The sequence below is a fragment of the Manacus vitellinus genome, unplaced genomic scaffold (genome assembly GCF_001715985.3).
Source record: "Manacus vitellinus isolate BGI_N305 unplaced genomic scaffold, ASM171598v3 scaffold_4_pilon, whole genome shotgun sequence".
NCBI classification, from domain to species: Eukaryota; Metazoa; Chordata; class Aves; order Passeriformes; family Pipridae; genus Manacus; species Manacus vitellinus.
The window spans coordinates 1,812,658-1,828,711 of NW_021940604.1; the positions used below are offsets into that span (position 1 = coordinate 1,812,658).

Consider the following 16,054-nt stretch of genomic DNA (forward strand, 5'->3'; position numbering starts at 1 on the left):
GGAAGGTGCTGGACGGCCTGACGGCGGTCTCCGCCGTCGCCTCGGCGTCGTCCGCCGCGCAGCAACAGCAGGCGGGGAACCGGGAGACGGAAATCCAGGAGACGCTCCAGTCCGAGCACTTCCAGCTCTGCAAGGTGAATGAATGCTGCAGCCCCGAGCCGGCTGGCGGCCGGGGGAGGGGGCGCGCCGCCGCGATGGGCGCTGCGGGCTTTGCTCCTCCGTGCCGACCCTGCCGAGCCTGCCCGCTGCTCCTGTTTACTTGTTGGATTTCTGTATTTCGGGGGGTGAAGAAGGGAAGAAAGCGGCGGGTGTAGCTGTACAGGTCTTGCTGGATTTCTCTAGTCATCTTTCTTGGAGAGTCTCAGGGTTTGTCGTCTTCTAGTAATACTGACCATGTTCATGAAGGCTTCGTAGAAAGAGTTGGATGGATGGGGAAAGGAGTGATACCTAGCTGTAGCGCAGATGTGATTATCGCGGCATTTGAGTAGAAGCCTCTGCTAATGGGCCCGAAGGACAGGGGATCTGTTGCTCTGCGTTATTTGGAAATGCATTTTTCCTGTTTCTTTACGCCTGAAAAAGGCTGTCGTCGTTTGTGGTGGTTTCACTGCAGTGTGTTGCCGAGTTGCTGATGCTGCTATTGCAAATCTTCTCTAGAGACAAAGTTCCTGTTTATTTATTTGCTTGCGTGTGATACACTAACTGCGATTTGTGTCTGCACATTTCAGAAAATGATGCAGCGAATTAACCACGAGCTGTACCAAGAGGAATAAAAGCTGATTTGAATATCAATGCCCATTTTTATCTTTGCAATGCACCCATGGCCTAGCTTGACATGGATGAGCTTGTTCATGGATTCTCCTACTTGTTTTTTCTAGTATCGCAGACATTTCTGCTGCTTTTGCAAGGTGGTCACAAAGGATAGGGAAGAGAGCAGAGCTGTTGTCAGTTAGATCTTATTTGCTTGTGAAATACAGAGAGTTGTGGGGTATGCCTGCAACTTCAGTTAAGTAGACGGAGTATATCAGAAGTTTGCTTTGTGTTTATGAGATCCTGGAATACCCCTGCTTTTAACTAAAGGTTTTGAAACAGAAAAGCTAGCATTTGTATGGCTCATACTGTGTGTGTGTTTATAGCAAAAGTGAGAGTAGGTGACACTTTTATTATGTTCTCAGTTCTTATGAATTGCAGCCCGAGAAGCATAATGGAGTTATTGCTTGGTCAATTACCAAATTAATCTTGGCTAACCGAAAAGCTAGAAGTGCCAATAGCTTCATATTAAGAGAGAATCCCATTGTCGAGGTGGGGTATTTTTTGGTTTTGTTAATTCTGGGGCTGGCTGTTCTCTTTGGGGAAAGTACAGAGTGAGAATTTGGTTCTGTCAAGCTCAGGTTGTTTTCTTTTTTCCCTGCTGAGAGAGGTTGCACTGTCATATGGAGCCCATTGGATTGAAATTGAAGTGATTCTGAGAAAAGCAACTCTGTAGTAATTTGTAATAGCTCTGATGGCAAGTCTGGCTTTGTTGCCAAACTTGCTAGGCATATCTCACATTTTAATAGTTTAGTGTCTTTGTTAGAGCTAAAAATAAGATTACTCAGGGAATGAAGTAGACGAAAAAATAAAATGCTGAGTTGGTACAATCTTTGTACAGAAGAAATGTAGGATTCAAATTAAGTTTCAGTAAGTCTGACTATCACTTGGTGCTCAAGGATGAATGAGTAATTATGACTGGAAAACATCGTTTATAATTGGTTCATGTAAGACAGCTGATTTTCTCAGTCTGTCATTTAAATACTTTGTAGTTCCTTTTTAAATTGTGATAAACGCTAAATCCTGTTTTCTAACATACAGTATTGATTCTGTTTATTTTTGGTATCCTGCTTGACACATCATTACTGCGATCCTCTGACTTGTTAGACCGTACGCCATGGTTTCCCCTATCAACCTTCAGCCTTGGCATTTGATCCGGTTCAGAAAATACTGGCCATCGGGACTCAGAGTGGAGCACTAAGGCTGTATCCTTTTATATTCTGAAGTGGAATTAGTGCACTTTACGCAAGTGATGTTTTGATTCAGCTGCTGGAACCCTTCAGAAGTCTGGTGGGAACCAGGTATGCAGGAGGGGAGAAAAAAAGCAAGCTCTGTTTTCTGTTTGTGGGTGGCTTGGCTGTTATGGTTGCTTTTTGTGTCAGTTCAAGTTGTGCTCATGATATGAGGCATGGCTGATCAGTCCCCATTATCTCAAGTTAATATATACATTTTGTAGAGGATTACTAGTGTGCTGACAGTTTACAGCAACTGACTGCAAATCTAAAGAGAGACATAGGCTGAGCTCTATTTTGTTCTGCTCTGTCCTTTGGGATTGAAACATTCTGTGCTGCTTGCTAAGGGTGGGTTTTAGAGGTTTTTTTTTTGGTTGGTTTTTTTTTGGGTGGTGGGCTTACTTTTGCTGGGCTTGTTCCTGAGATAAGCTTTGTAATGCTGTAGTTACCTGCTACTAATTCTGAGTAGCCAGATGATGGTTTCAAGTGGTAACAGTAAAGGGTACAGGAATTATATCTTGCTAATAGTTTCCTAGTGACTGAGATAAGCAGAATGAATTTTTGAAATAAGGGCACTAGTAACCTTGCTTCCTTTTGTTCACTAAAAAGTGAACTACCCATATGTTCATAGCCATATGGTACCAGAGCCATATGGTACTATCCAAGCCATGTAACAACATATGTGTTTTAACTTTTATTTTTAAAAGATGATGTCCTGTAGATTCTTTAATCCACGCTGCTATTGCCCAAACCTTTGCTTTTCAGCATAAGATAATTAATTGAATTCTTTGTTGTCCTAAAATTGGCTGAACTCTAAACACTATGGGGAAGGCTTAGGCCATCTTGCTAGAAAAATTGACTTAATCTTCTTTAAACTGTAGGTAAATATAATATTTTCTTTTGCTACTTATATTAGTCTACAAGTACACCTTTTTTTTTTCTTTCTGGAACATCACTACTGTACTAACTTACTGTCTGTAAGGTTAATTTAAGAGGATTGACTTAGAAGTTGAAAAACTAGAACTGAAAAACTAGATTTGTAGTTTTTCTCCCAAGGTTTCTTAATTCAAAGCATGATGAACAGTGATGACAATGCAGTGTTCTTAATGCTGTATTTGAAACTACTCTTAACTCCATAAACTACTGTTTTGAAAAGGTCAAAAAGTTGGTGTAAATAAAGAGTACAGTTCATGTAGGTGATGTTGTTAATAATAATAATAATAATAATAAGTGAGAAAGCAATAAATAAGAAAGCAAGAGACATAAAAGTAAGAATTTGGATTGGAAGAAAAGGAGAGATGAAAATGCACCTATTTAGAGCTTGCCTATTATTTTGGGCAACATAATGTTGCAGTTTAGATAATGATGACTCAACAAAACCTGTTTATGGATGCTTTTATGTGACTAAACACACCTATGAATTCTTGGAGCGTGAATTACTTTCTAAATAATCGAGAGAGCAATTGGAAAATTGTTGGGGAAGAAACAGTTACTGTGAGAAAACTGCAGAAAACGTATTTTCTAAAGATAGGGAAGAGGTTGCATGCAGAGGCTGAGAGGTTAGTGCTCCCCTAACTTGATGAGGAATATGCTTCTCAGTACTTTGATACGGTTCTTGATTCTTGGAAGAACTGCTTAAAAGCCCTCAACGTAAGCTGTAAACAGACAACACTGCAAAAGTTGCATCTCCTTTGATTACTTCCTCTTGTCGATGGAGGAGTGCAGGCAGAAGGAATAGACTTAGATTCCCAATACATATTCCCAGTGTAAAACCAGCCCCTCACTTTCTGCCTAATGAAACCAGTTTGAAAAGCACTCATTGAGAAAGAGTAAAGCTTGCAAGAAGTGCTTATTTCATTCTATTGCTAAGAGATAAAAACAGAACCAAAAAGTACTTGTTGACCCTCAGAATGATTTGCCTGCTAAGGTTTTTATGAGTAATAAATTATGTGCAAAGGTTCATTAAAGTGGGAGCCACTTACTCTTTAAAACTGCAAGAGTATTTTTAATTGAAATGAGGTATGGACTAGAAAGACTGAGTGTCAGTAAAGTGATATTCATTGAGAAATAAATCCAAAAGTGGGATCTTAATTTTCTTCTGTTTTCATACTGCGAGAGTATAGAAGTAAAGGAATGATAATACTTCTTTCATTGCCTACCAGCAAATGGGAGCTGGGTATTAGTGTTTTCCTTGTGTCTTCAAGTATAGGTGAATCTTTTCAAGCTTTCACTGCTTTTCTATTGTAAGTAAGTGACCTGAGGAACTGGGAAACAAGTCTTTTTCTAGAAAGGGTATTAAAGATAAAATATTCTTGAATCAAGGAATAAGAACCTGTTTGAAATTTCATATGAGGAAATTAATGTTAAAGTCCTGATTTGACTTCAGGTATTTATCAGCTAAATAATGTCTTTACAGAGGTTATCTGTATTTGATCAGACTTCAATCTGGGTATTTTAAATTCAGAACCAGTATCGATCGGAACAGGTGGAATTTTCTTAACCACACTTGTCTCATTCTTCTTTATGAGGACTATAACCACTAGTGAAAGAACAGAGAGACTTCTAATACACAAATACTAAATGTTGTCTCTAGTACTGTTATAGTGATATGTAAAAATAGAACTAAAGCTTTTTCTGAAAACACAAAATCTGTGGATGCAAATATACTATCAGTTCACTGACTTTGTCTTTATCTCTAATAGATAAATATACTAAATAACATCAACGCTGTATTGAGTTCACTGAATCCACAGAATAATTGTAAAAATGGAAATACCTAAACTATAGATGTCATGTTTCCCTAGTTGAACTGAAGTAGAATTACTACTCTGTTAATATTCTTTGCCTCTAGGCTCGATGGGTTAAAATTGGATGGGAGTGTTGTGTAGTTGGTAACTTAGTGTGCCAGAGGTGTGACTGCCGTTCCATGCCTATAAGCAGCAGTTGGTTCAAGATCTTGCAGTTTTAAGAGGGATAGAAGTCCATAAAAATACTAGGAGAAGACTACTTTTAGTGTAAAACTTAAACCTAAAGAGTCATCAAAGGTGGTTTGAGATTATTCACTACCTTAACTTCAGCAGTATATTCCTTGTATTTCTTTTAAAAATCTTGATTCTACTTCCAGAGTTACTTAGGAATATTTCTAGCTCTTTAGCTAAAAGACTAAAAAGTAAGTGTTTGAGGCAGACTGGTGTTACTCAGGTATTAACCTTAAATGGAGAAGTATTTTTTCCCTCCGTAGAAAGGAATACTTTGAGCAATCACCAACAAAGGCTGTGTTCTGTTTTCAACTCTGAAGAACAGCTTGGTTCCTTTAGGGTGTATGAGGAAAAGTTGCAGTGAGTAGCTTAGTAGAATACAAACCTTGGACAGCCAGCTGATGTGACCATCTCCCTGACATAAGGATCTGTTGAAAATAGTTGTTTGATTCTGTTTTCACTGTTGCAGGGGAAATGGAGTGATGAGGTAGGCAGAAGGGCAGATGCACAGTGCTGAGTGACATAAAATCTCAAATGATTTGTCACAAACAGTTGCACTCACCTGGATATGCTGATTCAGTTGTTCCTCTGAGTATGTGGTATGTGATGCTGATTGAAGGACACTTGTTCCAGATGCTTGAGGTGTTTGAGTCTTGGCTTGAGCCTGCCTCTAGTGCGGCACTTCTGCCTCGGGCTCCCCCCTTCTTCACAGTGCTGGATTTTTGTGGATGTGATCCCCACAGGAAGCAGTTGTGCTTTCTATTGATTTCAACCTGCTATGGTCAGTGTAAGCTGCTAGTGGCCTCATTTGTCATTGCAGGTCAATATCTTTGGCTTTCTCCATACTTGAAGGGATTTAGCTGCTGTTACCTGGATGGCTTTTGCCTTTTGATCTGCTGTTGCAACTTGTGAGATATCAATTAGTTAAAAGTTCATCTATGCTTTGCTTCTTTTCCATGTGCATAATTGGCTTTGCTTTGTTTTCTCAGCAGATATAAAGCCTTTTAATGAGTTAGCTTAGTATATCTACTCATGGTTTAACTTGATGTCATTGGCTAGACTTCACCCCATGACATCCAGACAATGTTCAGTGTCATAGGTAATAGCCCTGCTTCCATGCTGTCCATTGCTGTCTCTCTTCTACTTAACAGTCCCTCTAGAAGTCTAATGTGATCTGAGCAGGGTGGCATATAAACTCTAAAAAGGCTTAAGAAAGATGAAATGGACTTTTTCAGGACTTTTTTTTGTCTTTAGGATGATGTTTCCTCAGAACTTTAAGTCCAGGGCCCTGTACAATTATTAATTTAATAGTCAACTGAGCTTTTTTGTTCGCTTTTATAAGGTAGAATAAACTGTGAAGCTAAAGCAGAGGAAACTGAAGTAATTCTCATGCCCTCTGCAATTTAACTGCTCCATATTAAACAAGTTTCTTCATTTTTCTGCACTTTAATTTCTCAGTAGAAAAACTAGAACAATATATCAAATGAGATGTATTGTGATTGTCTGCCAACATGAATACAATATCTTTATTGATGCTTCATGACTTAAAAATACACATTTACAGCTTGAAGCTCAGCCTATCTCTTGATAGAAGGAATTCTTAAAAGGAAGACCATTGCCACTAGAAATTCTTGAGAAACCTGTAGAATAACTGTTGTACCTTTCACACAGACCAAATTGTGCCTCAGACTCTTTATTCCCAGCAGAATAGGTTATTTAATTTAGCTTTTTCTTTAACTTGGAAACCAAGTTCACAGGAAGGAGAAAAATTAGATTGTTTGTCATTCTGTCATTAAATATCTGAAGATTCCAGTCATTCTGAGTGTCAGTAGCTGTTACTTTCTCCACAGACTTTTATGTAAGAAAAAGGCTGAAGTTTTTATGTATTTGAGGTGTATAAAGCTTGCTTTCTGTGATTTCCATTCTCTACCCTTTGTGAGAACTCACAACTTACTTTTTTTTATCAAAATAGCCTGGGTGTGAGGTTCCACGCAGTCAGTTTCTGAATTCTCTGGAGCTCTAACAAAATACCGTTTCAAACTTGTGATGTGGTTATATCCATTAAATGTACTTTTCCTTTGGATTATTCAGACTATGTAAGGCAGTCTGACTGTGATTTTTTTCATTCTTATGGAAGCATGAACTTCAGATATTGTATATTGGGTTTTTTGTTTTGTAGGTATTTTTTTATTGAAGTAGTTCTACACCTGCTCTTTCTCTGTAGCAGCTCTACACTGGCAGTAGGACAGTGGCTGGAGTTGTTTACAGTATGCAGAGCAAAGATTTCAGTTTTTCAAACTGAAGTTGACACAGCTTCAATTGGGACACTGGACCAGATGAATGTGGGTGATCCTTTCTGACCTAAATTATTCTGTAAGTCTTTCCTTTCTATGAATATGCCCAAGTTGAACTGAACTACTCTTTTGTGGATTGTCAGGGTCTTTTGTCATTTGTACAATGAAAAAAATGGTCTCAACCTTTGTAAGTAGTGTTCTGGACTTTGAACAAGTATTCCTGTTTTGGGAAGAGTACTTTGGTAAAGCTAATAAAAATATTGCAGTAGTGTTATGCTGGACAGACTCTGTGATTATTTATTAATAAGAAAATATTTATTGGCTACCTTGCCACCCAATTCACGTATAGTAGTTTAAACAGGAAAAGTACTTAGCTTAAAGTATATGTCAATCTTGTCACATTTCCATTTCTTTTACCATTAGTGCTTTTCTTGTCATATCTTCCAGCACATAATTCATGTGGCTATCATTAGTTCTCTTATATTTTTCTTTCAATGAAAAATCCCCATTCTCTAAATGAAGAAAATAGCTACCTTTGGGTATTCTGAAGTGAAATGTGGACAAAATAGCATGATGAGACATGTATGTCTTAAAAATGTATGGAATTATAACAACTTAGTCCTGCACAGAAAAAGCTTGGACTGAATTCTCCATAACAAATAGGATAGTGTACTTTTTAGATCTCTGGTTTTACTTATTGGGAGACTCGGTGTCCTGTTTTTGGCTGGAGTAGAATTAGTTTTCATCACAGTAGCTGGTATGGAGCTGTGTTTTCTATTTGTGCTCAAAACAGTCTTGATAGTACAGCAATGTTTTCCTTATTGCTGAGCAGGGCTTACACAGTCAAGGCCTTTTCTGTCTCTCACTCCACCCCCACAGTGAGCAGGCTGGAGATGCACAGGGAGTTGGGACAGGACACAGCCCAGGACAGCTGACCCAAGGGATACTCTATACCATATGGTATCATGCTCAACGTATAAAGCTGGGAGAAAAAGGAGGAAAATTAGGTTGTTTGGAATGATGGCATTTGCCTTCCCAAGTTATTGCTATGGATGATGAATCCCTGCTTTCCTGGAGGTGGCTCCTGCCTGCCCATAGGAAGCAGTGAGTGAATTTCTTGGTTTGCCTTGCTTTTGTGCATGGCCTTTGCTGTACTTATTGAACTGTCTTTATCTTAAACCATGAATTGTCTCTCTTTTCTGATTTTCTCCCCCATCACACCGGGGGAGTGAGCGAGGGGCTGTGTGGGGCCCAGTTGCTGGCTGGGGTTAAATCACAGCAGTCCTTTAGGGCACCCACTGTGCAGCTCAAAGGGTTTGAGATAACAACAGGTTTGACTGGAATTTACCACATTGAATTTATAGCTGTAATTGCTGATTAGCTATTAATTGGCAGGTGCTTGTAATGAGCCTTGCTTGCCTGACAGTATATTAGTCTAGTGCTTGTTAGTGGCTGGTTTTTGCTTTCTCTGCATGCTGTGCTGCTTATCACCTTACTGTGCTGTGCCTGGGTACATTCTGATAACAGCAGCGGTGATGCGCCTGGGCTGGCGGATGGCCAGGAACTCTCTGACGTGTCTGTGCTGATGGACTGGACTGGCTGCAACTCCAGTGTGAACTCAAAGGGACTGTGACCTGTGGGTGAGACCATGTGGGAGCAGCTAAATCTTGAAGTGTCTGTGAATAACCCCATGCCAGAGCAGGTACATCTTGAAGTGTCTGTGGCTGTGGCTGTGTCAGTGCAGCAGCGGGAATACCTCTGAAGGCATTGAGGCCCAAGGATAAGTCTGTGCTGCAGCAGATAGAACTTGAAGCGTCAGTGGCTGTGCCATGAGGTCATGCTGGAACACCTCAAAGTGTGTGGCCATGGATAAGGCCAAAACAGAGCAGGTATTCCTCTGGAGGGACTGCAACCATGAGTAAAGCCATGTTAGAGCAGGTTTATTTCTGAAGGGACTTTGGGTAAGGCCATGCTGGAGCAGGTGTATCTCTGAAGGCATTGTGACCCAGGGATAGGGTCATGGTGGAACAGATGCACCTCAGAGCAACTGTGGTTGTGGGGAAGTCTATATTGCAGCAGGTCTTTGCTTTGAAGAATTATTGCCTATACTTTAGTTCTACTAAAGCAGCTTTTAGTAGTAATTCCTTTTGTTCAAAAATACCTAAAGTATAACTGTATTGAAACTTGTACTGTAATTTACAAAAATGAACTTTACAATGAAAACTTCCCTCTAGGTATTTTACCGACAGAGCAGAGGCTTAATGGCTAAAGCCTTGCAGCTTCAAACTTGCTGGGTCATGGTGAGCCCGGGGAAGGAAATCTTTGGAAGGCAGGCAAAGTTTGCAAGGCTGCAGGTTACTGTAGCACTGGCATAGTCTGTTTCCTTGTACATCGTAGCTATTTGTGAAACACTGAGGTGGTATGGATAGTGTGATCTGATGATGTTAGGATAAACTATAATAGGAAATTGGCTGACTGGGACCCAGCTTATGCTCACTTGTGGTACACTGCTAAACTCATCAGGATTTTAATTCAACATTTTAAAGGGTTTATTCTTTCTTGGTCACCGTGGAAGGGCTTTTAGAACTGAGGTAGCATTATTGCTGCAGGAGATGACATGAGCAGTTTTAGTGAAGTTATGTCTGGAAAAGTAGAAGCAGCTTAAGATTTGAGATGTGATAAAGAAAGATTGAAAGCACAAATCAAGGTTGCAAACCCTTCCTAACGAAACTTTGTTTGACAGAAATTTTGTAACTGCATTAGACTTCTAGGTGTCCAGGTCTCTTTGTTGTACAAAGGTTTCTCAAGGCAAAGATAAGTGTTCTTACAAAGTAACTTTAAGGTGACTCGAAGTGCTCTCAATTGTTTTTTTGTTTCCTATTGCTCTTCTAGAACTGTTTTTTGTTTCTTAGTTTAATGGAACATTAAAACATTAAAACATAAAATGCATTATTTATCAGAGTCCCACAGCACATCTTTTTTTTTTTTTTTTTTTTTTTTTTTTGGTAGGCTTATCTGTGTAGAAGCTCAGTGAAAAACAGAATAAAACTTGTACATTATTACATTCAATATGAAGTTAAATGTAACTGCTGGACATCAATTTTGGGAACAGTTCACTTTGTCCTTCATCTTAGCTAACTGGTAATGGTTTCACATTTTGAAAAATAGAGTTCTTCGTAGTTTTGAGAGAGTTAATACTATGGTAAGTCTTTATCTTTAATCTCTTGTGTCTTCTCTTTTCCTCTTGATGTTCTCAATGTGGCTCATCTTGGAGCGTACTATCAAACTGGTCTTTATAATTTTTTTGAAAAATGCAGATTTCTAATTCTGAAAAGTACATCTTCTTGAGTAGACAAGACACTGCTTTTTCAGAGATCTAATTCTTTGACAGATAGTAATTTATTTATTTGCCAGTGGGAGGAATAAGTTTGTGATACTTGTGAGGCAAAACCGCATATGAAAGTGCCTTGCTTACCTGCTGCCAGTGTGCTGTCTGTCAGCAGCTTTTGAAGTTACCTTATTTTACTGAACCATAAGTTTCAGTTGTGGTGTTGTAATTGGTACTCCAATGCTAGTCTAGCATAGCCTCTTAGTATTCCACTGGTGATACCTTAGTGACCTTTTTCATGTCAACGCTTCCATCACAGGCACTTGATAATTGTACAGCTTACATGTTTATCAAAGGGAGCACTAAGTTACTACTACTGTTGACTTCCAGTGCAAATACAGGGGAAGGTCTAGTGACATAAATTAAATCTGTCAGTGATATTTGTATCACTGAATTTAGGCACAGTTTAAAATAATGAAGGTTTTGGAAACAGCTAAAACTGAAATATTTCAATAGAGAGGACTGGTAGAGTGGTGTAATTCCTTATTTAGTAAATTTCTAAAATGTGTAGCCTCTCTCAGCCTGTGGGGACTCTTACTGAATCCTGTTTTCTCTTGATTTTTACAATACTTTCATGAAATTACTTTTTTCTGTGGCTGTCATTTAGTTTGTTCTGACACACTGATGTTTGCTTTAAGACTTTCTGACAAAAATGAGAACCATTTTGTCTTACACTTAAAATCTCTTCTTATTAAGAGATTCTAAAACTGCTTTTGTGTGTGAGATCTGTACAACTCGATGATAGCCTTGGTCTGTGTACTGCTTGTTCTAACTTAATTCTTGCAAAGATTTAGTCTATTTTGAATCCTTAAGGTTTGCTTAAAAGAAATCTAGTAATTGATAGTGCTTATATTGAGGCAGCTATATCAATTGCTGAATTAAGATTGATTTTAGTACTGCATTAGTAAGATTTTTTTATTAAAGTTCTGGAGTAGGTCCTCCCTAGTCTTTTGTCCACAGTAGTTCTAATCTTACAGCTTCTTACTTGAGAGATTTTTGAGATTTTTTCATTTGCTTTGAATTCTGAGGGCCAAGAGTACTGGAAGTAGGTGAAGCTTGAAATGTGTGTCTGCTAGGATAGAAAACAAAGTGCAAGATGAAATACTTTGAGAAATGCTAGGTTCACAGAATCACACAATGGATAAGGTTGGAAGCAACCACTGGAGGTCATCTAGTGCAACCTCCCTGCTCAAACAGGGCCCCCTAGAGCACATTACTCAGGATTTTATCCAGATGGCTTTGTTAACATGAAACCAAAAGTTTTTGTAGTAACAATGATACTGATAATGTAATACTTGAAAAAGGGCAGTCTGAAGTGTTGCAGTTTACAAAATCAATTACTTGTTCGCTGTTGCACAGAGAGAAGTTTATAGATCGATAGAAATAACTAGAGGCTACTTTATTTACACATTTTGCTGAATATCATGGTATTTTGTTTCATAAACACTTTAATAAGGTAGTAACAAAACCTAGTTTCTGTTGGGAAACCTGAAGCTTAATTTCCCTCTAAGATTGAGATAAACTTATTGCAGTGACCATTGCTTCCCTGTTCACATTAAGTTTTAGCCTGGCCCACTCAGCACACAGAGTGCTCTTACAAGCAGTGCTGGTGGAGAAAGGAAGTTAGGTTCTCCACCAAGAAGGCTATAGATCAAACTCACCCTTTTATAAGATATTTCCCATGGATTCTTCAAGAATTAATTGTCTTCTCCTGCTTCTATATTCTTTTGAAACTCTTCACAGGAGTTTAACTTTGGAACTTTGTAAGCTAGGGAACTAAAAAACAGATACAGATCCAAAGGAAGCAAGACCTCTGTACTTCTTCTAAGTGAGCTGTTTTATTTTGTGTGATTCCTGCTCTTTCAAGCAGGGGATTGTATTGTGTAGCCTCTTGAAGCTCCTGCCAGGCTTGTACTCTGTATGTGTTCAGTTAATATTATTAGATTTTTGGTTCACATGAACATGATAAATTTAACACTTCAGGAGTAGACAACTGAAGAGGTAATCCAGCTGGTGTCCAGTGTTTTTGATAACAGTTTCTACTAAAGACTCTTCCTCTTTCCCATCTAGTAACACTGATTTGTAGTCAGCAGCAGCAGATGGACAAAAGCGATTTGCGTTTTTCTACTTGCTCATTAGGGAAAAATATAGAATGCTAATTTTTTGTGATCACTTAATGTTGAATTGATAGGATTAGCATGCCTGTTTTTTTTAGCATATGTTCTTTCCAGTCATACTACCTTGTTAAACAGAGCAGATGTTCATCTTCACAGTTGAAAAACATTCTTAACTGAACTTTGTAGTGTTGATATTAGAAGTACAGTTACTAAGCTTTAGTGATGCTTATTAATATGCAAAATGAGCTGCAGAGCGATAACTCACCTAGCATTCCCTTTTATATGTGTTCCAAACCTGTGTAGTAAACTGATACGGTGAGATTAGCTTCACAGCCACCCTTAAATATCAGATAAAAAGGAAACTCACAAAACCCCCTCCAAACAACAATAAAACCCAAAAAACCCCAAACACAACCAAAACCAACAATAAACTTGCTGGCACGGTGAATATCCTCTCATTCTTTAAAAGAACTAAATGAGTAACATAACCTTTTAAAAAGAAATCCTGTTACTAACCTGGAAAAAGGGTGGCCTAGCTCTTAAAAGTACAATCTTTTTAGTAATGTCTCCATGTTTTCATAAGGGCTGTTGGTCAAAGGAAATAGTATTCGAGTAGCAGTCACTCACAAAGAATACTACTGTTTTCTTACACATATTTTGTACTTAATTCTCTATTTTTCAGTTTAAAAAAAACTAAATGAAGGCATAGGTCCAAATTTTTTTCAATTATCCACAGTTTATGTGGCTACTTAAATGTGATGGTACTTGTTTTCTTAAAGACATTGCCTGTGGAAGCATTTTGAATATAGTCCTAATTATTTTAATAGTCAAAGGGTTAGTAAAAAAAAGATAAAATGGGATTTATAAGTGTTTTACAGGAGAGGCAGCAGGCACAAACTTGTATAATATTGTTTCTTTTCTTACTGGAGTAGCAAAGGATGAAAACTACTTTTGAAGTCTGGCAGTATAAAAGAATTTTTTTTTTAATATGAATACTCTGCTAATAATTTCAGATCAAATCAATGCGTTCTGGATTAAAAAAAATAATAGAGAGAGGATGTGGTATTTCTGACTAAACTTTATCAACTTTTGATGATCTGTTCTTTCTGCTGACAATTCCCAGTGAGAGAAGCAGCACATTAGATGCTGCTAACAGTGACGTTTGGTTACAAATTATTTAGAAACTGCAGTTTTATATTTTAGCATATCATAACCAGAAGTTGTTCCAGTACTTTGGTAGTCATGTATTGTTTATAAGACCAGTGCATGCTGTCATTTCCACTCTAATTTTTTGATGATGTTTTTTCACCCTCTTTTACTTCCTGTAGTTTTCTATGAATAAAAGATAGCTTTCCTGCATTAAAAGAGAAGTTTCAGTTATCTATAGCACATTCAGTGTAGTATTAGTGCTAAAAGCCATAAAGTCCTCTGTTAGAGCAGTTTGCAAATATGATTATACAGAGAGAAACTTAACTCCTACAGATCTGCAAGTATGTAGACATCAAGGCTGGTGCATAGCTGTATTTGGAGAGCTAAGTGATCAATACTTGAACGTTAATATATTTGAATGTTAACATTAATTGCTGTTGTAGGATACACTGCTAGGCTGCATGAACCTCTGACTTGAGTCAGTATGGTGGCTCCTTTTCAATGGTCTGACAGACTCCTGTCAGAGGAAAGAATTCCTTTGAAGTTGCTTAACAGTGTGGTTGCACAGACTTCATTTAAACTCAGTACTTCACATGGTGATAATTTTTATAGACACAAAAATTTCTTAGCTTTTCTGGTTTGTTAGCAAGGAAACATCTTTGCTCCTTAAGCAAAACTTGAGATACCTGAACGAACAGTTGATGGAAATATATTTCTGGTATGGTAAAACATGAATTTCCAAGACTGCTGAAGTGGTGTAGTGGTGAGTTTAATGTCAAGGCAGCTGCTGTGCAAACCGGTGTGGTAATCACACTGTAATCTAGTGATATTCTCTGCCTTCAGTTTTTCTTGTCTGCAATGGAGGTTACTGTTGTAATTAGAAGGGGGTGCTGGGCAAGTTCAGAAAACAATGGCCTTGAGTAAGTTAAAGGAGAAATACTACTCTGTACTATTCTTCAGATGTCATAGTGTGCTACTAGAGTAATTGTAACCAATTTGACAAAGAAGATGCTACTAATGCTTGCTGTTACAGTCTTCAGCATTTAAACTGGTGTTTTTAGGAGTATAATCTCACCTGCCGTAGAAAAGCTCATACAAAGAGACTGTTCTTGTAAAATATTTCTGAAATTTATTTGTCAAATTTAGTAGATTTTGGTTACAATATAGTAAAATATTTAAAAACATAGTTTGAAAACTTTGTCCATGTAGTTTGTTCTACAAAAATAGAACCCTAAAAGTTTCAGCATACAGAAGATTCTCTACCTTTCATTGTTTGCTATAGTACAGACAGTAACTGTAAATTATACAACTGTACTTAATTTGGGGGCGTTCACTTCTGATGAAATTATACTCAGGGATACTTGTTGCTAGTATTGTCTTAGTGGTTTAATGGAGAATCTTTAAAGATGATCAGTGTAAGTGTGTTCTGTATGAGTGATACTGAACCACTATAAATATATCATTTTTCAGCTCCCAACAAGTAGCTCAAAGCTGGTCACAGCTATTATTTGGTATGTTACTTCTCTGATTGTCTTTTTTCTGTATAAGGCTACTTATAGATGCCATCCAATGTACTATTTTTGTTTATGTTTGACTGGAATACATGTATTGGTCTATCGTGGCAGTTTTTAATAAAATAGACTTCATCCTGGATTTTAGCAAAAAGGCACTAGTTAATGTCCATTTTTTCACTTTTATTTGAGGAGATTTTATGAAGATACTGTTTCTTTTATAGTTGCTGTTTTGATTTATTGAAAATCATTGGTTAATAGAAATAATTTCTGCTTGTCTTTTGAAATCTCATCTGTATTTATCTTAAACATATGCAGTTCTCAGTGTCTGTATGACTGGTTTCTTTTTCTCAGAAAATAATTCTTAAAAAGTACTACTTTACAGATTTTCAGCTATGCTTTCTAGTACTGCTATAGTGCTGCTACTAGTGTAAATTATAGGACTTGTCTGTGAATGTGTCTGACCTGGGTGTCTGATGATCTGGGGTGAATGATTTAACTCTTTCCTCTTTCTTCTTTGCTTCAAGAGGATCGAGTTTGTGTATATATGTGGTTTGTGAGGAGGGGTGAGGCTTGTT

At 37.9% G+C, this 16,054-nt stretch overlaps 1 protein-coding gene across 1 annotated transcript in view; it reads left to right on the forward strand.

Annotated features, from left to right (window-relative positions):
* Positions 1-16,054, forward strand: part of STXBP5 (syntaxin binding protein 5) — a 105,231-nt gene that overhangs the window by 1,745 nt on the left and 87,432 nt on the right. The window contains exons 2-3 of the mRNA XM_018078057.2: positions 6-134; positions 1,915-2,012. Coding sequence (XP_017933546.2) covers positions 6-134; positions 1,915-2,012 — 227 coding nt within the window. The remainder of the gene's footprint in view (positions 1-5; positions 135-1,914; positions 2,013-16,054) is intronic.